This window comes from Salmo trutta, chromosome 3 (assembly GCF_901001165.1).
Source record: "Salmo trutta chromosome 3, fSalTru1.1, whole genome shotgun sequence".
Classification (NCBI taxonomy): Eukaryota; Metazoa; Chordata; class Actinopteri; order Salmoniformes; family Salmonidae; genus Salmo; species Salmo trutta.
The window spans coordinates 50,080,025-50,106,472 of record NC_042959.1 but is presented as its reverse complement, the minus strand read 5'-3'; the positions used below and the strand labels follow the sequence as shown (position 1 = coordinate 50,106,472).

Here is a 26,448-nt window from a genome sequence, read left to right as displayed (position 1 = left end):
CGACGGCATGGAACTTGAATTATTAGACTACATTTGACAACATTTGAAGTCATCATCATCTGACAACAGATTTAAGTGTAAAGTCCCTTTAAACGTTAACTAGACCACCATGCTCACCTGTCATGCTCCTTGTCCACCAGATGGTAGCGGGCACGGAAGGCCACGAGGCGGGCGTAGTAGGCTGGCGCTGGGATGGAGACGGAGCGGGTACAGCGCACGTAGGTGTGGCACAGCTGGTAAGTGAGGATTTGCAGCTCGTCGGCGGTGAAACGATTGTCGTCCCACAGGACGTAGTAATGTGAGGGCCGACTAGTCCCCTGCAGAGTGGAGAGACCATTTCATCACTCAAGAGGGGGGGGGGGGGGGGGGATTACTTGAAAACATGAATAACTAGTATTAGGGCCCTGTGTTTTGGCTGGATTTTAAACTTTTGTTTAACGCTTTAACTTCAAACGGTCCCCTTTCATGTCAGATGGTCCAGCACCATCCTCAGACAACTGTTTAATCTTTGGTGTAATTCTCATTTCTGAATAAGGCTTAAAATACAGAATAGAATCTTGCTATGTCACATGATTGTGCAAAACACAGGGCCCTAGCTATGTTTTTAAACCTGCTCTTTTAAAGTTTTCATATGCACTGTTTTAACTTACATTCATTGTTATGTATCGTGTAAATATATGCATGCTGCTTTGTTGGAGATGTAAATCTCAATGTGATTTCTATGGTTAAATAAATAATAAAAAAGTATACAAATTAAAATCGCCATGGAGCCACAAAGGAGCGTTAAAGAGCTGCATGTGACTCCAGAGCCAGGAGGTTTAGAATGGCTCAGGTTAGACAAAAACAGCTGGACAGCAGCAAGAAGCACCTCCCCACTCACCTGTATACCCGCGTGACTGCAAAGGTAAAAGTCAAACTCAAACGGGTGAGTGATGCTGGTGTCCACTGTGGTCCCTGCAGGAATGTTACCACTCTTCCCGATCTACAGAAAAAGGAAAGACGATACAGGACCACGATATTTAATTCCAAACGCTTATCCTAACATTACAACCGCAAACCACATCAAATAAGCTCAAAGGCCGCATTTGGCCCGTGTGCCGATAGTTTGAGACCCCTGTTCTAGAGTGAAACCTATAAAGCATGATACAGTTATGGTTACAATAGCTCTGACTGTTGACTCACTCTCTCAGACTTGTCGGCACAGAAGAGGCGTGTGTGGTGGCGCTTCTGGACCACGATGTAGGTGATACCAGGCTGGTAGTCCTTCTCCAGCTTGATGCACGCATCCCTGATGGCCAGAAGCTCGTAGTGGAGTATCTACGCAGAAAAATAAAATATTTACTCTTTATCTGTCCAAATGATATCTTTAGAGGTAGTTGCGTTGCTCACCTCTTTCTGTAACTCTTCCCAGTATTGTGCATTATTGTCACATGCTATACTATATCAAATCATACTTATTCAGATATGAACTATGTACCACTATAAACTACTAGGCCTATTGGTCAAAGTGATGGAAAATATAATGATCTGGCCAACTCTGTCATTTATAAATAATGAAAAATGAATCCCCATCTCTATTGATAACTATTTATAACGCCCAATGACAGAGACCAGTAAGTACCTGTGGCAGCTGCCCCTCAGGCACTCCGTCCCTGTAGAAGATGATCCTGGTGGGCTTGAAGCGGGTCGACTTGTAGAACTGGATCAGCAGTTCTCGCACCATGTAAGAAAGGTCTTCGATAATCTCCTGCCTGGGCCTCTGGACCCGGACTGTGGCACAGTACCTGCTGGGGTGGGCGTCCATACTGCCTACCACCTGGAGAGAGCAAGGGAGAGAAAGAAAAAGAAAAAAACAGAGAGAGGGATGAGAATAAGAGAGAAATGAGGGGACGAGCCATACAGACACAGACTAGGGCCTGTATTCAGAAAGAGTGTAAGAGTGATGATCTATCATCTGGTCCTCCTGTCCACGTAATCTTATTCACTATTAGGCAAAAGGAAACTGATCCTATATCAGCACTACTACTCTGAGACTCTTTGTGAATCCAGGCCCAAAACTCAGAAACCCCTCCTAAAAAGCAAACGCTTTGAAAATACAGAGATGAGCTGAAAAACAGAGACCAGATAGACAACCTAAAACATCAATATTTAATTCAGTCTTCTATGATTCACCTCTAGCCAATTATACAATGTGAGCACTAGCATCCTCTAGAGGCACAGGATAGGCGGTGTGGGAAGCTCTGTGTCGTCAGCATCTATAACAGTAACCTTGTAGCCTCACGTCTTGTTATTGTGAGAAAAATGGTCATCCTTCCTGACCACCTATATAAGCGCGCACACACACACACCCACAGAAGTACATACAAACACACACAGAGGGCTGTGTGACTCAACAGCCGGTCATGATTGCTTGGCAACTACACAGCCAACCACAGTCAGGCCCGGGTTGTGGGACAGGGAGGATCGGGGTGACGTAATTTCCTCCCCGTCTGTGAGTCAGCGCTGAGCCACTCTCTTCCCCTTCTCCACCTCTCCCTCATCACTCCCTCTTAAAATACAATGTACTCTTAATACATCATTTGTGTTAACATGGTGTAGTGGTAGTATTGGAGAAGCAGCCTTACAGCGGTAATGGAGGGCTTCTTCCCGTCTCCAGCAGGGGGGTGTGTTACATCGGCCCCCAGGAAGATGACAGGCTCCTGGAACACTGCTGACCTGTGAGACAGGAAGGGAGAAGGGACAAATTCAGTGAAACTCACAGGAGTTTGTCTGATTTCAAAGAGTGCTCATATACATAAATGTGTTTCTATCCAGAGCACATTCAGACCAAGGTCGTATCCATTAGGTACCAAACGGAACAAAACAGACTGAAAAAGGAAGGGACTTTGTGTGCCATAATGAACCCAACCCAGTGGAGAGAGTTGGTGAAAGTTTACCGTTGGTGGGGCACCAGGATATTGTTGATTCCCCCAAGCTTGACATTGATCTTGAGGCAGAGGTTGGAGAGGGTCTGGGGGGACGTCTTCACCACGTTCTTCACCTGGACACACTGAGTGGCCATTCCTAGGAGAGTATCTCCCACCCTCTTCACCTCCGCTACACAGGACAAGTAACAGGCAGAAATTAAGTACAGATCCATAAATGCTAAACTGAAGCTATTATACGCGGAGTACAAAACATTAAGAACACCTTCCTAATATCGAGTTAGCTGGATGTCTTTTCGGGGGTGGACCATTCTTGATACACACGGGAAAGTAACTGCAATGATGAGATCAATGTTCTTCTTCGTTTTATTATCTCGCTGTCATACGGTGTTCGATCTTGCATACCTATCTTGTCTCAAGAGAACCACATCAGAAATAAGTCCCAGACTGTGTGTTATCCTCGATTATTTTACTCATGTGCATGTATGGCTTTTACAAGTTTTATGTGTGCTTGTTTTTTTAAATGGTCGTGTTAATAAATAAAAGTTTAAAAAGTTCTGAGCGTGGAAAACCCAGCAGCGTTGCAGTTCTTGACACAAACTGATGCGCCTGGCACCTACACCTTACCCCGTTCAAAAGGCACTCTTTTGTCTTGCCCATTCACACTGAATGGCACACATACACAATCCATGTCTCAATTGTCTCAAGGTTTAAAAATCCTTCTTTAACCGGTCTCCTCTCCATCTACACTGATTGAAGTGGATTTAACAAGTGTTATCAATAAAGGATCATAGCTTTCACCTGGATTGACCTGGTCAGTCTATGTCATGGAAAGACCAGGTGTTCACTATGTTTTGTACACTCAGTGTATCATAGACATCTCGGTTACTGCAATAGGTCAAGGTAAAGATAATACATTATATAAAATATATTTTTGTAAGGGTGGTGGTCAAGCAAGTTAAGTAAACTGATATTTTGGTTAAACAATTTGACCTTAGAGAATTTTGTAAGTAAATCATTCAGCAACTCGACAGGGTGCAGAGGAGGGCCTTGAGAATCATCTCCAGACGTGGAGCAGTCCAACCACAGCTCCCCTCACTGCACAGCAGGCGAGAGCAGGCTGCAGTGCATCTGGTGAAGGACATGCACACTCTTGACCATCCAATGAATGACCTGCTCCCTCCAAAGAGGTAAATGCACCACCAGGCTCCTGAGAAACAGCCACGAACTGTCCTGTATAACACCCATATGAACCGCCTGCAAAACGCCACTCTACCCTCTGCTGTCAGACTATATAAAAACTCTAGCTCTTAAATGGTTCTCCCAAAAATTGTATTTTTTTTTTTAAATCACATTTTAATATTTAAATTTCCATTATGAAAAATGTTCAATATTCTATTTATGTCACGTATTATGTATTTTAAATGAGTGTTTGCAATTATTAGTAATGTAAATTCTGCATTTCTTCAGTTTTATCTGTGAGCAAGAATAAACAAACTCAAACTCAGCATGAATAAGGCCAATCTTACCGTAGACGGGGGTCTTTCCGGGCAGGATGACGATGATGAGCTGCAGTCCAGAGTAGGTGTTCTTCAGGTGCCTGAACATGGGCTCCACACTGTCGGCTCCCTGGGCGTATTTACAGAAACACGGCTGGCCCTGGATGGGCATCCCAGCATCCTTGGAGATCTTACGCAGCTGGTCTGTGAAGTTCCTGAGGAGAGTGGTGAAAATGTTTTGTTAGGAAAGAAACCTGGTTCACATGGTGGTGCTGTATGCTGGGCCCGGGACTGTGTTTATTAAGCACCAAACGGAAGACAATGGACTGAAACAGGGATGTACCATCTGGACTTCTCCAACGGAATGGTCATTTCCAATTGCAAAATGTTTCAGAACGCTTCCCCGTAGTGTGCACTAATGAACAAAGACCCATGCCACAGCAAGTAAAGCTCTAAATGTAAAACAAATAAACACTACTCTAACACACAAAACCACATTGCAAAGCCAAGAACAGTACATATTTTATCTTTAGATATAAATACTGTTGCACTCTGACAGGAATCTCTAATACGATGCCTGAAGATATCCACTTCAGACGCCCCTTCCCACACTACCCCCCACTCCAAGCAGGGTACTTACTTGAGCACCTCCTCGCGACACTGTTTCTGGGGGGCGAAGCAGGCGATGGCCCACACCTTGATCTCAATGCCGTTGTAGAACTGCTTTCCCCTCATGTCCCACACCCCCTGGTTGGGCGTGGCGATGGCCCGGTTCTGTGAGGTGGAACAGGTGGGAGACAAAAGCTTCAGAACCAGATCAATGTCAGGGCTGTTTGCGCTCTGTGAAATCCACAACTACCGTAGTGGGGACTGACTTCTGAAGCCAGAAGCCTGGTTTGATATAGAGTGGTGAGGAGGAACTCTGTGGACCCTTTGTGTCCGGAAGTAATTTAGTCATTCATTGTAGCCGTTGGTGCTCTGTAGAGTTGCTATTTTCTTGGGTTGACTCGTGTCAATTAACTCGTGACGTTCCTGGATTACTTATAACTAATAAAGTCTGATTTAATTAACTTTAATCACAATCTTTAGGATGTTTTTATCATAAATATTCAATAATATTCCAACCGGACAATTCCGTTGTCATTAGAAAGGAAAGGGAGCTCGCGCTCACAGCCGAACGCGATAAACAACTCATGGCTTTCAGCTGAGCCACTTACTGTGAGTGGTCTTATTCTCTCCCCTTTCACAATAGAAGCCTGAAACAACTTTCTAAAGACTCTTGACATCTCGTGGAAGCCTTAGGAAGTGCAATCTGACCCCATCTACACTGGATATTGGATAGGCAATCACTTGAAAAACCACAAACCTCAGATTTCCCACTTCCTGGTTGGATTTCTCAGGTTTTTGCCTGCCATATGAGTTCTGTTATACTCACAGACATCATTCAAACAGTTTTAGAAACTTCAGAGTGCTTTCGATCCAAATCTACTAATAATAGCCTAGCTTCTGGGCCTGAGTAGCGGGCAGTTTACTCTGGGCACGCTTTTCATCCGGACGTGAAAATACTGCCCCCTAGCCAAAAGAGGTTAATTAAGGGTACAAGACTGTGTACATGGCCGTGTTGGCAAAATCACTACATATCCCATCAAGCAAAGCGGGGAGAGGCTGCCCCTCGTCACAGTTCCAAGACCCGTCAGAAACATCCAGCTAAACCTACGCCAATGATTAAATGTAAATGATGGTAGATCTCAAAACTGAACTTGGATCAGTGTTAAGTAGCAATGACATTCTTCACCACAGCTTATTATGACATATAGTGCAAACCAGTCATGACTATTCAACAAAACAAATCATTTTCAGCTAATTTCTTAGTTACATGATTGTATAACTAGCAAAGGAGTTTTGAAGTTGAGGGTGCAGTACTTATGAAGTTTGGCAATGAGGACAAAAACTAGCATAGCTCAGCTAGCCAGCAGGATATAGCTGGGCGCACATGCACACTAGATTAAGTCAGGACATAAATTGCAGTTTTAATACCCTGGTATCAGACGCTGGCATCAAAAAGTTTGATTAAACAATTCAGAGACCAAAACGAATGTCAGATGACAAATATTTAAGGAGAGCGAATCGATATACAATCCCGAAATTAGCAGGAACCGACAAAAGTAAAACAAAGCTTAAAACTATGTTCGAGTGAACCTGAATCCAGAAAATGAATAGTGAAGTCCTCCTCACCACTCTATAGCCCACTGGTGAGTAGCTTTGTGGGCTACTCCTGTTGTTACTGATATATATATATATATATATATATATATATATATATATATATATAGCATTGGGCTGTGTGTGTAATATATATACACTGCTCAAAAAAATAAAGGGAACACTTAAACAACACAATGCAACTCCAAGTCAATCACACTTCTGTGAAATCAAACTGTCCACTTAGGAAGCAACACTGATTGACAATAAATTTCACATGCTGTTGTGCAAATGGAATAGACAACAGGTGGAAATTATAGGCAATTAGCAAGACACCCCCAATAAAAGAGTGGTTCTGCAGGTGGGGACCACAGACCACTTCTCAGTTCCTATGCTTCCTGGCTGATGTTTTGGTCACTTTGGCCTGTCTCCTGGTAGCGCCTCCATGCTCTGGACACTACGCTGACAGACACAGCAAACCTTCTTGCCACAGCTCGCATTGATGTGCCATCCTGGATGAGCTGCACTACCTGAGCCACTTGTGTGGGTTGTAGACTCCGTCTCATGCTACCACTAGAGTGAAAGCACCGCCAGCATTCAAAAGTGACCAAAACATCAGCCAGGAAGCATAGGAACTGAGAAGTGGTCTGTGGTCACCACCTGCAGAACCACTCCTTTATTGGGGGTGTCTTGCTAATTGCCTATAATTTCCACCTGTTGTCTATTCCATTTGCACAACAGCATGTGAAATGTACTGTCAATCAGTGTTGCTTCCTAAGTGGACAGTTTGATTTCACAGAAGTGTGATTGACTTGGAGTTACATTGTGTTGTTTAAGTGTTCCCTTTATTTTTTTGAGCAGTATGTATGTATGTATGTATGTATGTATGTATGTATGTATGTATGTATAAACACACAATCTGGACAGTAAATTGTGCTAAAGAAAACATAGCCCAATGCGAGAGGCAAATTAATTACTCCTCCATTTACTTTCCTGGACACATTTTTTTGCACTAAGTACACACAATTGAAAGGATGCTTAATGTGGCTGTACTATAAGCGCGATGTCTCTTACCCGTCCTCCATACTGTAGGATGGGGGCAGGCAGCACCCTTCCTGTCACCTCCGCCATCTCATCCTTCACCTTGATCCCAAACTCCTGGATGTACGGGTCCAGGTTAAAGTTGGCATTTTTCATCTGTGGATAGACGGGGACAACAGACAGGATATGTTATACATTCTCGCATGTCACATTCACACTGCTGTGCTGTCAATTCACATCTGTGGAGAGAATAATAGGAAGTAATATACTATGTATTGTCTTTTCCCTCAAGTCTAGTAGTAGTAGTAGTAGTAGTATGCGTTAATCTGTGTTGGATGGTCTTGTGTTCAATTCATTAATGCCAATTCTCATGCTCATAGCTGGTAGTTTCGCATTGCAGCCTCCAGGCGGCACCACTGACTCACCAGCCGGCTGATCTCCTCCTGTCTGTCAGGTGCAGAGCGAGCCGTGGCTTTGATCATAGTGGACGTCTGATTATCTGTCAGTTTCTTGATGCAGCGCTGCCCTGCTACTATGTTACACACCTGCAGCGAAACAAAACCAAAAACCATTGAGCATATTATATAAGCAGGAATTTCCTTCTCAAACACATAAAGCAACTGGACTGAATTGAATGTATTCACTCTAGAAGAGTCAGCGGTCCAATATTTCTCACCTCCAGGGGCAGGTAGGTGTGCTTCTGCTCCTGGCCCACCTGGAGGCAGGGCAGGTGGGGATACTTGAGCTGCAGATTGTACTTCTGCTTGAAGTACTGGGCCACCGTACATTCTACCGTCTGTCCGCTCTCAAGCTGCAGGGGAAACCTGGTAGGGATTGTGCAATAAAGATGTCAAAACTGACTAACACAGCGACCTGAGAATAGTCACCACATGCCTCACATTGGTGCAAGTGCCTCTAGAAAACCACTGGTGTCTTCACTAAATGCGAGAAAAAAGGTGGATAATAGAAAACATCCATCCTTGTCATGGAACATATCCTTACTCAGAATCACAAAGACCAATATCCTAACTGACACCGATGATTTATGGGTCATGACTTTTATTGGAATTATCTCAGACATATCATCCACCCAAAACATCCGTTCTCCGGGGAGCATCAGTAGGGTCAACCGTGTGACGCTACTCACGTCTGGTGGCTGGCGGGGCGTCGCGTGACGTTGCAGACGCGGTACTTCCTCTTCATCTGACCGCAGTGAGTCACCTCCACCTTCAGACCTGGTAACGCCCACCGACAGCAGGGCACAGACACACACAAAGATAAGAGCCAGCAGTAGTGACGGCACGGGGACAGACGTAGATGGGGAGAGGGTGGAGGAGAAGGGAAGGACATCAGAGTTCTCCCCATAGGCTGTGTGCACAGAGGCACTGCTCTACCAGTATTTCACTTTTTACTCTTTAGCGCCATCATGTGGACTTTCAAATGTATTTCTTTATGAAAACTCATCCAAAATGTATAATACTGCCTTTCAATCACGCCGTTTTATAGAAATTCAGGAATGCAGAATTGAGGATAGAGTCGACAGAGGTGATGAGGATTTCTACTTTCTGAAGATGAGCTTTACACTATGAAAAAATTCTGGGGAGAGTACTGGGGTAGAAAATAACAGAGGGCAAGATGGAGAGAAGGATGAACGTCAAAAGAAGGTGGAGAAAAGGAAATGGAGGAGTGAGTGAGTCAGTAAGAGAAGATAAGGAGTGAAGTGAGTGGTGGAGGAGTGGAGAGATTGAGGAAGGAGTGAGTGGGGAAGGAATGAGTGATGGGAGAAGGAGTGAGGGGTGATGTGAGGGGATCATCTGAGGGAGGGGGGGGGCATTGGTGAGAGGCAGGCGGCATGGCGTGTGGAAGGTACTCACTCACTGTTCAACGGCCCACCTTTGATCTCCTTGGTGAAGCGGACCCTCTGCGAGTCGGTCAGGGTCTTGGGCTGCTCGTCTATGTTGCGGATGTCCAGGACTTCGCACATGAATTCGATCACCGGCTGGGCTTTGTAGAAGGCCGTGGCAGACACTAGAGGGAGAAAGATGCATTCAGTCTGAATGGAAGTGAAGTGCAGCGGAGACAGAAGCCCAGTGGTATAGGATTATGTTATTCCTAAGCATTGGGTTGTGTTCGCTAGGGCATGCAAGGGAAAACATATAAGAAAATGTTTCTGCGGAAAAGGAAAATGAGAGTTTCTTATAGGACAAATCCACTTAGTTCCTGTCTGTTTTCTTCCATTTGGTGACTAATGAACACAACCCAATACAATAGACTGAAGTCATTTCTAAGCATTTGATCTGCAGTGAATTTTTACACCACACAAAGCAGATGTTAAATCATAGACCACTGTGAATGTAAGTTTAAGAGCATACCTAAGATCAGATTTTCATACCATCATGCAGATGCAACTTTTTATGATCTGTGACTTCATAACCTCGAGTAGATCTTGCCTGGTGGGACTCAGCCGACTCACCATCAATATTTAGCATCATCTTCCACATGGCGGGGCGCACAGACTGGTGGAAACCAAACCACACTTCCCTCCCCCCACCCAGGGGATGGTAGTATCCTTCCGGTGGGGAGAAGAATGATCGTCCCACCGGAGTGTACCTGGAAGACAAAAGATGACCTTATGGAGAATGACTCAAATTTGAGTCTCAGCACCGCAGCATGATTCAATGTCCAGTAATTCTGTGTCACCTATAAGGCGTCGCAGACATAAGCCCAATAGGATGAGTCAACAGCTTGTGTATGTGATCTCATCAAGCCTCCAAGTCACTGATTATTAGATTTTGTTCATGTGACACCTTTACACAGTTCTCAGCTATCAGGCATCTGTTCATCTCCTCTAGAGATGTAAATATAATAGAATCTAAAACTAAATCGCTGTTCAACAAGTTTGACAGGAATGTCTTGCTATTGTTCGAGATTTGAAAAAAATCTAAAATAACAAAACATTCACACGTCAAGGCCTTTCAATTAGTTTGAAGACAACACGCACACAGACTGTTGTCCCATGGCGTGTGTGTTTGACTGTTTGTGCATCATAGATCCTAGCTTTGTAATTAGCCACAAGCTTCTCTGCCCTTGCTTTCATAGTGTGTGTGTGTGTGTGTGTGTGTATGTGTGTGTGTGTGTGTGTGAACACACGCACGTGTGTGCTTAGTGTACCGTACCTCATGGAGGCCAGGTGGCGCATGGCCACATCCAGGGCTTGGACAGAGTCCAGGGGTACCTGCAGGCGCCCGCTGACCAGCGTCTCCTGGAGCAGACGCCATGACACAGTGGCCAGGAAGCGGATAGACACCTTGAAGATACGATCCTTCCCCTCCCCGGGGATAGTCACCTCAAAGTCCACCTTCAGGGAGAAAGAGCGATGGAGGAGAGTTTAGGTGGAGGGGCGATGGGTTACAGGATACAGCGATGGAACGGATATAGACCGGAGTAGAAAGGGACTTGCTCAAATGTATAGGACACACACTCTCTCTCTCCCTTATGCCTACCTTCTCACTTCCGATAGGAAGCGCTAGCACCGTATAGATATTCTTCTTGCCGTCGTACACTGGCTTCCTGTCGCCAAAGAGCTGGGGCTTGAAGTGCTGCACCATGTATTCCACCACTTCCCTGCAGGGGGCGACACAGAGTCAAACACACTAGGGTCACCATCATGACCACCAGAGGAGACAAAACCACAAAAGACTACCATCTGTCAACAAATGTAGTGCTCCAAATTAAACCCAACATCAGAAATCTGGATTTAGGATGGGTGTTTTCTGGGGAGCAGGGAAGACCCGATTCGATTGGTTATGGATCAAGCAGGATACAGCTGGTGAGAGGTGATGTCTCATGGTCGTGGGGGAATCCCTAGGACAAAGGGAGGCAGCCATGGGGCCCCAGCACCTCTGAATACATGGTGTGGGGGTAGAGTGGACGGGTTGAAAAGGAAAGGTCATGTTGGGTTGACCTTTCGCATGCCTGCATGGACGCTTTGTCTGAAAAAACTCCTACTAAGTAAGAACGAAGCAGGAAGCTCTAAGACGTGTGTGTTCGGTGTGTGTGTACTTCGTACATTTTCATCATGCTAAGTAAAAACTACACATTTAACTCAGCTTCTCTGTTAAACAAGTAAACGAGAGAGAAAGAGAGAGAAGCTTCTCTTCCGGGACCAGTTTTTTGTTGTTGGATATAAAACGGTTGAGTTACACTTTATGAGGTTGTACAACGGCTGCAATAAATCCTCAGTCAAATCAATCAGAGGAAAGAAACGCAGGCGGCTCAATTGGCGAAACATTGAAACCAATGTCCGGGGTTTAGAATATATTGGCCAATGATGACCACCCTACAATGGGGATCTCTTGAAGACCGTTAATTATATCCTGGCTAGGTAATGGTGGATACTGGACTAGAGAGTCATTGTCATGGTGCACTAATGAACTGTGAGTGTCTCTCTGAATCACCTTGAGAAGTTGTTGGACTTCTGCAGACTAACACTTCTATATAGAGTGTGGTCCTCCGAGTTCTGACTACGGCTCAGTTCTACAGTCCATATTCTGTGGTTCTTAAAAAACATTGGTAAAATGTTAGCCATCAAGTGGACCACTGCGTCACCTATAGTTGGGGACACCTGGGTGAAAGGTGTTGAGTTGGGTAACCTCAATCCCCAGGATATTGCCCACAGGGGACGAGGCCTGGCACATGAGACTATGTAGGGTGACACGTTACTCTACCTGTTGACCCGTCGGGGACACTTGTCAGGCTTGATGTCCACCTCGTAGTGGAACACGTCCATCTTGGGGATCTCCACCTCAAAGTAGTTGGCCAGCAGCTTGATGGGCTTGCCCACAGTGCCCATGCCCGGCCGGCGGGGTGCCTGGAACACCTGCTGCAGAGGTGGGGGGAAGGGCCCCATGGGCACTGGAGGGGCAGTGGTAGACATGGGCAATTTAGGGAAAGGGTATCGGAAGTTTAGGCAAGGGCAGAAACGGTAGGGATGTGGGTATGGGAGATGAAATAAATGGAGTAATGAGGAAAGAAAAGTGAGCATGGGCATGCGATGATGGGCAGGGAGACGGGGCATGAGCATGTGATGACGGGCAGGGAGAGGGGGCATGGGACGACGGGCAGAGAGAGGGGCCATGGGCATGTGAGGAAGGGCAGAGAGAGGTCATAAGTTGGATGACGAGTTAGAGGAAGAGACGGGAAGAAGTAGAGAGGAAGAAAAGGGCAACAGACGGACAGGAAGGAAAAGGTTGAGCGGCAAAATATGGGGATAATGAATGAAGGAATGGGGGTACGTGGAGAGAGAGAGAGAGAATAGCGGGAGAGAGGGGAGGAGGAACAAAGCGATTAGGGTGAGAGGAAGGAGGGTGTGAACGAAAGAGAAGGGAGAGGGGTGGTTGGTGGTTCAATGATAATTAAAGGGTAAGAGAGAGAGAAAAAGAATACATTAGGGCGATGCTGGATACACCAAGCCAGACAGACACTGAAAGAAAGATACAGACATTTCCTTAAACACGCAGGCAGGGTGAGAAACTGCTAGCGGAGGAGTAGGCTAGCCTCACAAGGGCTTCTAGTGGGATTTTGAATTGAAAATAATCAAATGACCTCCGCCTACATAAGATGGAACGATCACAAATGTGCCTTAGCTAGTTAGCGACAGTAGCATAGGCACACAATCCAACGGTCACAGAAGACGACTAAAAGCCTGCATTTGAGATGTTTTCGTTTGACATGAATGCTACTGCTAGCCTCTTGTCAAACATCATTTGAAACTTTGTTATTGAGTGGAGAGTGAATACAATACACAAACTGCAGTGAGGAACACAAGTAGGTGAAGTTCAAGAGGTGTGTGACTTCAGATCGGCCTGGTAAAATGTGAGACTCCTGCCTTCCTCCCTGCCTGAGAGGGGGCCCAGCCCAGACCAGTCCAGTCCAGCCCATGTCTTAACCTCTGCTTCCCCAGAGAACAGCCCTCTCACAATCACAACAAAGACCCCAGCTGCCCTCCTCCTCCATCACACAGACAGGGGGGCTGGGGAGAGAGGGAGAGCCCCCACTACCACACACAAACACAGGGGTCCCCCCCAACATTCCCAGGCTTACCATGGAGACTCCACAGCAACACTGGCATTATCATGGAGATCAGGAAACCTGGAGGGGCAGTGGGTGGGTGGAGGGGTAGTGTGCGTGTGTGTGTGTGGAGGGGTAGTGCGTGTGTGTGTGTGTGTGTGTGTGTGTATGTGTGTGTGGACCTTGGCCTTTTTCATCCTGAAGCAGCGTTAGTGTTTCCACATTACGTCCGAGCGGCCTCCTCCCCAGTCATTAATCTCTCTCACATGCGAGGCCTATAGCTGAGCGGAGAGCTTGTGGTTTAAAAGGCAAGCATTGGAAATCCTGTAGTCAAGCATAGCAGTCAGTCAAGGATGTATACGCTCACTAGGCCTTGAAAAAGCAACCAACTATGGACTGGCAAATCTGGCATGATAAACCACATAAGACTAGGTAGATTCTACTGATGGTGTGTTTGTTACACCGACGGCATAAGTCTGAAGAGTCTTGACACGGAGTAGGCTAAACAAACTGACACACACACCGGCAGCCCGCCCCACCCCAGTGTAGGCAGATGGTGAGAAGTGGAGCCAGGGTTTACACATCCCCAGACAATAGCAGTCTTTCCCTGGCATTGGGGCCCTTTCCATGTCAACTGTGTGTGTTTCTCCCTGGAGTCTGGTTTAGGCCAGGCTCCTTTTTCAGTGAAACACGGAATTACACACACAATTCCCTGCTGACATCACTAGAGATGATGCCATGTCTAATAGCGGTCTGGAATTGTGATATAGCTAAGAGTTGACTATTTATAGGTTTAAGTTTATATAAATATTGAAATGCTGTCCTGAGGTACAGGTATAAAACATTCTAGTAGCTTAACTCTAGTCTTGAGGACAGAGTCAGTGTTAAATGGGGCAGTGCAGTCAAACACATGATTTTCTTGTTTTTTTTTATATATTTCCACACTGAGGTTGAAAAAAATATGGTGAAAATTATGATAATGCATTTTAGTATAAGAGCTGTTTGAAAAGACCACCTGAAATGTCAACTTGTTTGGCTGGGTGGGTTTTTTGGACTGCCTGGTGACATCACCAGATGGTATAAGCTAATAGGCCAATAACAAAGACAGTTTGTCCTTCTCTCTGCCAATAACAGCTATTTTTCAGGTTATACATCCTTCCAATTAAGCTCCTCCAATTAGGCCCCTCTCTCAGACAGTCCTAGCAACATTTTTGCTTGAGAAATTACAATTTTCTAAGAAGCTATTTTAGTTTGTTTTTTTTACCATTTTAATTGAAAACAATCACAGTAAGGTACTTAATTGCTACGCAGACATGATTTGATATTGAGATCAAACGGCTGCATTGGACCTTTAAAGGAAAATACCACTCAAACTATGTTGCTATTTGTTTCACTGTTGATACAGTCCCAAAATGTTTTGCATGTCATCAATCAAGTTTTCTAGATATAGAACTTTCAAAATACAGAAAGTGTCAAAGTATGCTGCGTTTTGCATCATATGATCAACAGTGGACTAATGAAACAAATACCAAAAGACAGTGGAATTTTCATTTAAGTGTTGCTGATTAACTGACTAATATTAATGTGTAAATGGAGTCCTATACAGGTTCTGTAAAATCCTACTAGTCCCATATCTGGAGGCCAGTCAGTCAATGTAGTTGCGTAAAGATACACAACAAAGAACATGTAGCTTTGGTCAGAGAAGAAGACTTCTGGGAGATGGGCAGGTCTGGGGGTCATTAGCTGTTTGTCCCCCTCCCCCTCTCTAAAAACAAACAACTCCATACTTAAGTGTCAACAAGCTGTCAAACGATTGGCCTAATCCATTTGAATGACAGTGGATTTTAGCTAACATAACTGTGATTAATACTAACACCTGGGGACCAATCTTTGTGAAAATCAACTTTTTGCATTCCATTGGTCACTAAATCGTCTATGTTGGTGATCAAGTTCAGACTTGGTTAGGGAGTCGCTAAAAGATTTGATTATGCACAGACTGGACTTCAGACCAGACTAAAAGCACAGCGTCATATCACAGGTCGTCATAATATTTAGAGTAGTATGGCTGTCTTGCCACTTTAACTAAGTAACAAAAGTGAAACACCACATGCTTTTTGATATGCCATAACTTGCCTTTCGTGAACTAACACTGGCACTTAACTTCCCCCCTACTAGCACGGACTTCGCTGATAACTACTTCAGCGAGGAAAAATGTTCTTACTATGACTAAGATGTGGATGTCCCACCTAGCTATTTTAAGATGAATACATTAACTGCAAGTCGCTCTGGATAAGTGTCTGCTAAATTTCTAACATGTAAATAACTCTAGCATTACCCAATATGAACATTAAATTGGAATGACCTTGATGTAAAAGTGTTGGCACAGGAGGTTCCATGGCGGTTTAATTTCTATAGCATTTATTAATCACAATGTGAGGAGGTTGTCCAATAGCCACTCACTTCAGTATTCAAAAACATAACTAATTGTGGTGTTCACATAGACTTGAGTTAGTTCATTGTGTATTCATTTAGGTGTGAAGAAATTCTATTTGGACTAGTGCACTTTTCTAATCGTTCCAAAAATGTATGTTGAAGACAGACTGCCAAAACAGAGAGTCTAGTATTTAGGGTGTGTGAGTGAGAGGGGTGCAGGCGGGCTTTACCTCGTGTCTTCACGACCGAGATTCCCACGGCCCCCCTGCCCCCGCCCCTGACCCTGGACATTTTCAGTGCACCAAAAGACCCGTCTCTAGCTATGATAACTAATGTCGTATACTGCACGAGCTATGGTTGAAAAATACCCACAACCGTTGTGATGGACGTGTTTTTCAGCCAGCCAGCTAGCATAAGAGAATGCTGCACCAGATATTCAAAAATATGGGCAATTGCATGTTACCATATGCTGCTATAGCTGAAGATAAGCAAAAATTCCACCCTTGACAGAGAAAAGAGAGAGACCTACCAGCGCCAGACGGTCCCGGCTCCATCCCATCCACTTAACCGCGCGGGCACTAGACAGTCCAGGGTTCTACGGCCACAGCGCCAGCCCTTTCAGGCTGGAAGAGTTGCAGACTTCCAGCCCCCTCCTCTCGGCGTGTAGTCTTCTCCGTACTCGCTAACTCCCCACCCCTTCCAGTACCCCAGACACGCAGAGTTGTAACGACAAAAGCTGCCTGTCTGATGACCCGAGAATCGCTGTCTGAACGGCTCTTGTGCGATACCTTGCATCGGGTTTCTTTCCTCTCTTTACCTGGCCTGATAACATTAACCGTGGCGCTATGCTTTCTTATCGGTCTGTTATGCTCCTGCTCACCGTTCAAGAACGATTCTCCAGTGGAACAAAAAAGGGTCCCCCCCCTCCCCGAATTCTGAAACCTCTTCTTTGACTTTGAATGATGTTGCATTCTGTACAGGAGTTGTTGTAGTCGCCCTCTACTGGAGGCTGCTGTATGGGTTATCTTGGCGTAGCAGCTGAGCTGGACATGGTTAGTGCTGTCCGGAATTCTTGGGACGTCCCTTCCCTATCAATGTTTCCTAAACTCGGTCCTGGGGACCAAAGGGTGTACATTTTGGGTTTTTCCCCAGCTGATTCAAACAACCAAAGCTTGATGATAATTTGAATCAGCTGTGTAGTGCTTGGGCAAAACGGGGTCCCCAGGACGGAGTTTGGGAAACCCATAACCCTTACCTATTTTAAATTCCACTTCAGTAGGGACGTCCCAAGATCCCGGATAGCACTGAGTCCAATTTGAAACCTATCCAGTAAATGTTTAAATATCCTATTCGACCCCCAGAACACCAATTTACCTGAAACATTTTCCTGTCAATCCACATGCAGAGAAATCTGTACAAACAGTTCCAGGAGGAAGTGGTCGGTCTTTTGAAAACGTCACTCCGTCGAATAAGGAAGGGGACGTCATCTTAAACTGTGAGTTGGAAGGTATGTGAAATATGTAAAAATACGGCTCATAATGTTGATAATTCATGATCTCTTTCAACAATATGAATGAAATCGACCATTTTAGTGCAAGGTGCAATTGCTTTGTACATTTCAAACAGTGTTCATCATTGGTTATCGCTCCCTGTCCGGTTTGCTTGAGTTGTGTTAGCTACCTAGCTACAGTAGCTATGATAACTATGTAGCTATCCAAGACTTGATCCACATGAATCAGAGATGCATACTCATATAGCTAGTTATCAGAATATTATTTGGTAAATATATCCCGTTTGTGCATGCATGCATGCATGTAGACTAGTGGCGTATGTATCAGAACTAATCAGATAGTGGGGTCCGAAATCATTAACACCCATAAAGATCCGCAGAAATGGCTATAAAATAAAGATACCAGTAGCTCAGGCTGGTCTCATAGACTAGACATGAATCCGGGACACTCAAATGAGTATGATGTTTGGTATGGTTACATAAGATAGGAAGAAACGAAAGCAGGGTGGTTGGTCAAGGTGGATGGGTGTTCGAATCTCATCATGGACATTTTTAGCTAATTATCAGCTACTTATTACTTTTGAGCTACTTTGCATATTAGCTAAGCCTAACCTTAACCCTTTTAGCAAACCCTTCCCCTAACCCTTTAACCTAACTCTTAACCTTCAATAACTCAATGCATGCACACACTCCTATTGAATATGCCTTCACCTGTATTGTGAATAGGCCTAGACTACATCTTGATTTACCCAGTTTATCAATTGTGATTTACAATTCAAATAAATGATGACCATTATGTTGTTATGTAGTTAGTATACAATCAATTTGACTTTACCAATCTATCATTGATTCATTAATGCCGGGCTCTCCAACCCTGTTCCTGGAGAGCTACCATCTTATAGGTTTTCCGTCCAACATCAGTTGCAACTAACCTGATTCAGCTTATCAACCAGCTAATTATTAGAATAATTTGCGCTAGATTAAGGGTGGAGCAAAAACCCACAGGACGGTAGCTCTCCAGGAACAGGGTTGGAGTGCCCTGCATTAATGCATGCATGGCTGTCTTTGAAAAATTGAAATGAAAAATATCAAATGTAATGATATTGAACTCAAAAGATCTGTCTGGATCAAGTGCCATTCTGTGACTTTGGCTAATATGCCTTCTTGTTTTGCCGTGGTATCGTTTTGGTAGCAAGTATCGCGATGGTATCGAGTATCATGATACTAAACCTGGTATCGAAGTCAAAATTCTGGTATCATGACAACATTACGCCAAACCCACCACTGGTGTGTGTGTGACCAAATAGCTCTATGTTCATGTCATCGGACCAAAGCACCGGCTCCAATCCAAGTGCCAGTGCTGTTTAGCAAACTCGAGGCATTTACATTTGTTGGATGAAATGAAAATAGAGCTCTTTGGCCACACACACTAGTGGTGGGTTTGGTGTCTAAATGAGAATACATGAGTAGAGAATAACCCCTACGGTAAAATATGGTGGTGGACCTTTGCTGTTATGGGGCTATTTTGCTTCCACTGCTTCCTTGTTAAGGTCAACAACAAAACCTGGTTGCCTCTGCCAGGAGGTTAAAACTTGGCTGCAAGTGAATCTTCCAGCAAGACAATAACCCCAACCACACTTCAAAATCCACAAAGAAATGGTTAATTGACCAGAAAATCTATATTTTGCAATGGCCATCTCAGTCTCCGGACTTAAACCCCATTTGAAAACCTGTGGTTTGAATAGAGTACCACAGTATGAGTCATAATTCCCCAAAACCTAGCGGTCAAACAGGGAAATGGTTCCAATCGTTTTGCTCAGAAACATTTCCCTGTTTGACCTCTAGGTTTTATGGGTATTATGACATCTCCACTGTGGGGGTCTATTGAAGAGGGCAGTCCATAAGCGCAGACAAAGGATATCAAAGCTCTGGAAGGATTCAAATCAAATAAAATGTATTTATATAGCCCTTCTTACATCAGCTGATATCTCAAAGTGCTGTACAGAAACCCAGCCTAAAACCCCAAACAGCAAGCAATGCAGGTGTAGAAGCACAGTGGCTAGGAAAAACTCCCTAGAAAGGCCAAAACCTAGAGAGGAACCAGGCTATGAGGGGTGGCCAGTCCTCTTCTGGCTGTGCCGGGTGGAGATTATAACAGAGCATGGCCAAGATGTTGAAATGTTCATAAATGACCAGCATGGTCAAATAATAATAATCACAGTAGTTGTCGAGGGTGCAACAAGTCAGCACCTCGAGTAAATGTCAGTTGGCTTTTCATAGCCGATCATTGAGAGTATCTCTACCGCTCCTGCTGTCTCTAGAGAGTTGAAAACAGCAGGTCTGGGACAGGTAGCACGTCCGGTGAACAGGTCAGGGTTCCATAGCCGCAGGCAGAACAGTTGAAACTGGAGCAGCAGCACGGCCAGGTGGACTGGGGACAGCAAGGAGTCATCATGCCAGGTAGTCCTGAGGCATGGTCCTAGGGCTCAGGTCCTCTGAGAGAGAGAAAGAAAGAAAGAGAGAATTAGAGAGCATACTTAAATTCACACAGGACACTGGATAAGACAGGAGAAATACTCCAGATATAACAGACTGACCCTAGCCCCCCGACACAAACTACTGCAGCATAAATACTGGAGGCTGAGACAGGAGGGGTCAGGAGACACTGTGGCCCCATCCGATGATACCCCCGGACAGGGCCAAACAGGCAGGATATAACCCCACCCATTTTGCCAAAGCACAGCCCCCACACCACTAGAGGGGTATCTTCACCCACCAACTTATCATCCTGAGACATGGCCGAGTATAGCCCACAAAGATCTCCGCCACGGCACAACCCAAGGGGGGGGGGGCGCCAACCCAGACAGGAAGACCACGTCAGTGACTCAACCCACTCAAGTGACGCACCCCTCCTAGGGACGTCATGGAAGAACACCAGTAAGCCAGTGACTCAGCCCCTGTAGTAAGGTTAGAGGTAGAGAATCCCAGTGGAGAGAGGGGGATTATGTATGGAGGAATGGTCTAAGATCCCTCCAAATGTGTTCTCCAAAAAGGGCTCCGTGCCATTTATCCTCGCAAGTTGAGGTATTGAAAGGTATTCACAACTGGGGTGTCAATCATTTTGACCCCTACCTTTATTGAGAAAAAAAATATTACTTGTTAAACAAAATCTTTCTCTGAGCAATTGTATTAGTATAAAATTATATAATTTCCCAATTTTTTGGGAGCATACAATATAGCTCAGGATTTGAATTATTTATTTTACAGTCATTTCTGCTCTGCTTTATCAAGGGTGTCAATCATTTCAGACCTCCCTGTTTGTCTGGTATGTGGACTAGAAGACCAGAAAGTAGTGGCCTCTGAAGACCTTATCCTACTAACTGTCAATGAATGCACTGCCGTTACGTTTGTTGATGCACCCCACTTAACTAGGCCTATGCTCTATATGTAACTATGCTACATACCTCTCACTACTGTGTCTAATGCAGCCCATGGCTACACAAACCGGGGACTGCTGAATTTGTCATACAAGCCTAACGGCTAACCTTGTTCATAAATTGCTTGTTTATAGGCATCTGTTTATATGCATCTCTAATATGTGTAGTAAGATGTAATGCATGCTTCTCCACAGGGGTGTCAGAGTTTAAATATGTCGTGGATAAGGGAAGGTGAATTGAACCTCATTGAGAAGCTCTCAGCCAACATACTGAAGGTATGACTATCTATTTGCAAATGCACACCTTCTGGGGATATTTGAATTAATTAAATCACAACCACATTTTATGATATGTAATATGGTTCTATCGGTATGGAATCCATCCCCCCCCCTCCTTGGTCTCTCCCAGGCTGGCCCGATGCCCAAACATGTGGCCTTTATCATGGACGGCAACCGGCGCTACGCCCGCAAGCGTCAGGTGGAGCGCCAGGAGGGACACACACAGGGTTTTGACAAACTGGCAGAGGTGAGGTTCCCAGGGGACATCGGTGTCATGCCATCATGTCATGATGTAGTTATTGTTCTTTCTACCATAGTTGTTCTCATTCATACCGTCCTTTTTGCATGAGCATTCACAGGTAGGCAACTGCACTTCAACCATATTCTTCACCATTACCATCATAACATGTATTTGTATAGGGCTGTCACCAAAAACATTAAGAATACATACTACTCTTATGTTGGCTTTACTGATGATCAACCTTGGTGGCTCCTTCCTTTAGACACTACGCTGGTGCCTGAACCTGAGCATCCATGAGGTCACAGTGTACGCCTTCAGCATCGAGAACTTCAAGCGGTCTAAAGACGAGGTGGACGGCCTAATGGAGCTGGCCAAGCAGAAGTTCATCAGACTGCTAGAAGAACAGTGAGTGTCAGAACAGAGGAGCCAGAGTGCTGCCATTAAAGATGCATAGGTGTGGGAGTCCCAGTGAGTGGGGGAGGAAGCAGCATAGCTACCTACTAAATGAAGGGTTTTCTTTCCACAGTCAGAGGGACTGGGAGAAAAGCTAAAAGGGCTCAAGGCAGATGTTTTACAGATACTTTAATTAAAATCTCGACAATGAGGATGTTTCAGTAATTGGCCCAGGGTTTCACTTGGCGCCGGACAACGTGACCGGGAAGATTTAAATTCACCGGCCATTTGAGACATTTACCGGACCCATATGCATTGGGTGCATAAACCATTAGGGCATCCACCCATGGTACTCAGAATAACAGAAATCATGCTTAGATTATGGTAATTCATCTTAACAGAACATGCAACTCCTGTAATGAAGCAGCCAATAAAACTTAATTTTGAGACATTTGCCTAAATGGAATTCGTGGGAAAACACCATTCTAAACAGTGCACCTCGAGAGTGGTTCCATATGCGACAGAGATGAAAATCTCATAAACATATTGTGGAAAGAGGGGGGATCTAAAGATGCAACAACTAGGATGGGTTGTTAATGACTATGATTGTGCCTTTGGCTTCTGGACAACAAAATAAAGTTTGAACCAATAGAACAGGAAATGGCATAAGGGAAGGTGAATTTAACCTTTTTGAGAAGCTCTCAGCTAACATACTGAAGCTTTGACTAGGGAAGTAAATTGAAATAAATATACCAAAATTATATAACTACTCCTGTCTATACAGAAATTATAAAATCATTCAAAATACTTCACCAGAAAGCATGACTTAGCCGCAGAAGAATTGAGGATCATTATCTTCTTTAAAAAATTGCAGTGGATTGTTTCAAATCACAAGCTAGTAGGCCTATGCCTATTTGGGACTCATTCAATGTGGGCAGTGCGCGTGGTAATAGGCCTAGCTGAATATTTAGTTGCGGTTGTCAATGAAAAGCATCTAAAATATGTGTGAAGATAAGTGTCTTGGGTATAATTTAAAATGTTGAGACAAGAAGGGGGGGGGTAAATACGGAAATATAGGAAAGTCAACGAAATCATTTTTTTAACATCCATTGCGAATGATAATAAAGACTACTAAAACGATAGTTCCTCACATTAGGCTATTTAAACAATCTTTCCTACAATCTCCCCCTCGATAATCACCAAGCGTCGGTGTGAAATAGCAAAATATAATGATCGGATGAGCCCATATATCCAGTTGAAACTTCATAAATACCTGAACACTTTTCCCTTAGGCAAAAACAGCGGTCTCACTAGCGCGGGAAACTCTTAAGGGCCTGGAATAGGCTAGTTGATAAGATGTTGCAAGTTCACTAGCAAAAGCTTCGGGCCAGACCCAGTTGATGGATTTGATACAAATGTTGCACTTTACTATAGCTCAAGTCAAGAAGATAGAAAGGGGGGCAGGAGAGGTTGAGTAGAGCGATGAATGTGATTTGAAAGAACCTGAATGTATCATATTTTCTGTTTTTATTTGTCGACTATTTTTACTTAAATTGTCATCTAAGTTATAGGCTATGAGTTCAATGCGCTCATTTCTTTAGCTGCCAATGGATCATCAATGTGTCCATATGGCAGATGCTGGTGCTCTCGCATTAGTAGAATTTTAACTTAGAGTTTTATCATTTTAATTCAGATTTGTATGATTAACCACGTGACAATGATTTTGAGAAACGAAAATGTTATTATTGAAATGAAACTGTTAAACGAAAATGCGCATATAAAAATCTGAATTGGTAGAAATGGTTGGATAAATTGTAAGTTTCCCCAAACTTGAAAATCACACGCTGCCTGTAAAATAATTGCCTCCACGTTTCCATGGTCGGATTTTGCCTATAGGCTACATTGCAGCAATCTTTTATTTTTATTTATTTTTTACCTTTATTTAACTAGGCAAGTCAGTTAAATACAAATTCTTATTTACAATGACGGCCGAACCCGGACGACGCTGGGCCAATTGTGCGCCGCCCAATGGGACATGCCTCATAATATGAAGTAAAACATGCAGAGTTCAAACAATTTAACTATGTTTTCAAAATGCATACTGCCTCCAGCTTACATGTTGAATCGCAGATATCCTGTTGCCTGCACTTAAATGCTGAATGGGAGGCGCGCTTCAATTATCAGTTGAGAAATATATATATATATATATATATATTTTACATTGGATTGCATTTAGAATTGTTGCGCAAGGAATGGGCTTATCAATGCAGCAACCAGCTGAGTAGTCGCAGGAGACATCCCTCTCTAAATAGTCTCTTTATGCTGTGTGCGTGTGGTAGTTGTTGCATTAATAAGATACATGACGACTAACGAAAATACACACACCAATTTAATTCCACAAAATTATGCTAATTGACCTATAGACAGACGAGTATTTCCATAAATTATTTTACAATGGGGTCATTTTGGCCAGCAACAGTTTTATTTATCATCTGTTCGTTTTTGGGGGGGAACCAAAAGCCAGCAATTGAAGGAAACCCTGACTTGATCATGTCTGCTCTATTCCAATCCAGGGAGAATCTGGAGAAGCATGGGGTGTGCATCCGGGTGTTGGGAGACCTGACTCTACTGCCTCTGGACCTGCAGCAGCATATAGCCCGGGCTGTGGTGGCCACCAGGACTCATAACAAGTAGGCACCGCCACCTCGTCATCCTGCTGCTCCTCACTTCTCTGAGGTGGCTGTGAGCTTGTGTGCAGCCATCTGAAAAACATTGCAGTTTTGACAAATGCGTCAAGGTTTATTGCAGATGCTGGACTGCAGTTGTTTATAATGCAATGCAATTTCTCTATGCATAAAACAACACATGGGCTTCTGTTCAGTCATCTAAGATTTCTTCAGGAGTGGCTTCTTACAGCTGTAATAACTCATTTATTAACGGCCCACCCTCTTTTGCCAACAGATGCTTTCTGAATGTGTGCTTTGCCTACACCTCAAGACATGAAATCGCTAATGCCGTCAGAGAGATGGCTTGGGGTGTAGAGCAGGGACTTATCAAATCCAGGTAAACTACTTCAACAGAGATTCAGAAGAGGAATATTACATGAGTGCATTCATGGCCCTCTCAAATATAATTGTTAAATTTGCATTATCACAGATCTAGATTTGTTTTCTGAATTGTTTTTCTGCTCGTTTCTATTGTCTTGTCTCGGTTGTTGTGTCCAGTGATGTGTCGGAGGCCCTGCTGAGTCGGTGTCTGTACAGCAGTAACTCTCCCAATCCTGACCTGCTCATTCGCACGTCTGGAGAGGTGCGACTCAGTGACTTCCTGCTGTGGCAGGTAAGGAGAACTCCTTACTGTTTCCAGCGTAACGTTGAATGCTAATGAGTTTAGCCTCTTGCCTAGTATCTTCTTTGGTAAGGACAAGACCTACTTTCTGATCAGTGACTTCAGTGACAAACAATGGACCCTCTGGTTTAGCTGCCTCCCCCACTACCTCGTGACTTATTCTTTGTAAATGTAGGCTGTCTGGTGTTACCCATGGGGATTATTCAGTGGGGTGAAATGTTTATAGAACGCTGCAGACAGAAATGTCATATTTTTTTGGTCTGTGCTATTCTGCAGACGTCCCACTCCTGCTTAGTGTTCCAGTCGGTCCTCTGGCCAGAGTACTCCTTCTGGAACCTGTGTGATGCCATTCTGCAGTATCAGCTCAATCACAGACCTCTTCAGGTATGATCTCTCTCTTTCCTTCATCCATCCCCCACATACAGTACATTCCACCGTACGATATTTACCCAATCTCTAAACGTGGGTGCACTTCTGCCACATTATTTCAAGTTGCATTTCCAGAATTGAGTGAGAATTCATTAGAAGGATCATCTGAAAACCTGTAGTAAACTACTGTGTTGTATGGAACACTGATCTGCTTGAATGACTGATCCCTGTGTATGCTGCAGAAAGCCAGAGATCAACACAGAGAAGGACAGGCCCTACAGCAGCATGAGGCAGACCGGGCCTGTGTAGCAGACCTCCTACAGCACCACCGCAATGGAAAGCCCCTGGATGCCCAGAGGAGACAGGAAGCACTGCTCAACTACACTGCCAGCCGAGAGGAACGTGTTCAGGACTTCCTTGGTGCACTCCAGCACAAGAGAGACTCCTTCCTTACTGACTTAACCAGCCAAGCTGCTCTGGCATAAAGAGGGGATGAGGGGAACATAATGCTTCCCATCTTGAATTGGGGGAGCAATCCCATCTCTCCTCCTCTTCCCTAAAGGGCTGAGTGGTTTTAAATTTCTTATTTTGTATGAGTGATTTTACCCCTATGGGGCTGAATGTGGGATATTTATGTGTGTATTCTAAAAGAGAAGTCTGATCAAAGTCTAATAAAAAGATAAGTCTGGTAAAGAGCTAATAAT

General features: G+C 44.3%; 2 protein-coding genes across 12 annotated transcripts in view; one reads left to right on the top strand and one right to left on the bottom strand.

Moving 5' to 3' along the window:
* The window catches only part of LOC115177084 (protein argonaute-1), a 20,450-nt gene extending 2,757 nt beyond the window's left edge, over positions 1-17,693 (bottom strand). For 2 of the 10 annotated variants that reach the window (XM_029737608.1, XM_029737616.1), the window contains exons 1-17: positions 12,394-13,585; positions 11,170-11,290; positions 10,843-11,024; positions 10,140-10,276; positions 9,560-9,694; positions 8,814-8,901; positions 8,343-8,490; positions 8,092-8,211; positions 7,700-7,822; positions 5,064-5,227; positions 4,454-4,638; positions 2,937-3,096; positions 2,625-2,715; positions 1,622-1,816; positions 1,183-1,317; positions 881-982; positions 118-317 (exon numbers count right to left, since the gene is read on the bottom strand). In XM_029737608.1, coding sequence (XP_029593468.1) covers positions 118-317; positions 881-982; positions 1,183-1,317; positions 1,622-1,816; positions 2,625-2,715; positions 2,937-3,096; positions 4,454-4,638; positions 5,064-5,227; positions 7,700-7,822; positions 8,092-8,211; positions 8,343-8,490; positions 8,814-8,901; positions 9,560-9,694; positions 10,140-10,276; positions 10,843-11,024; positions 11,170-11,290; positions 12,394-12,809 — 2,702 coding nt within the window. In that variant the 5' untranslated portion in view covers positions 12,810-13,585. Of the gene's footprint in view, positions 1-117; positions 318-880; positions 983-1,182; positions 1,318-1,621; positions 1,817-2,624; positions 2,716-2,936; positions 3,097-4,453; positions 4,639-5,063; positions 5,228-7,699; positions 7,823-8,091; positions 8,212-8,342; positions 8,491-8,813; positions 8,919-9,540; positions 9,695-10,139; positions 10,277-10,842; positions 11,025-11,169; positions 11,291-12,393; positions 13,587-16,697 lie in introns of those variants that run through there. The other 8 variants (XM_029737639.1, XM_029737648.1, XM_029737585.1 and 5 more) reach the window with 8 other exon arrangements.
* Positions 17,572-26,448, top strand: LOC115177121 (dehydrodolichyl diphosphate synthase complex subunit DHDDS). Of its 2 annotated transcripts, none has more exons than XM_029737670.1 (9): positions 17,572-17,663; positions 21,310-21,390; positions 21,524-21,640; positions 21,897-22,039; positions 24,601-24,717; positions 24,989-25,090; positions 25,252-25,366; positions 25,652-25,759; positions 25,987-26,448. In XM_029737670.1, the coding sequence occupies exons 2-9, from the start codon at positions 21,328-21,330 to the stop codon at positions 26,227-26,229; spliced, it is 1,008 nt and encodes a 335-aa protein (XP_029593530.1). In that variant the 5' UTR covers positions 17,572-17,663; positions 21,310-21,327; the 3' UTR covers positions 26,230-26,448. The 2 variants fall into 2 exon arrangements, with proteins under 2 accessions (XP_029593530.1, XP_029593523.1); XM_029737663.1 differs by having other exon boundaries at positions 17,576-17,675.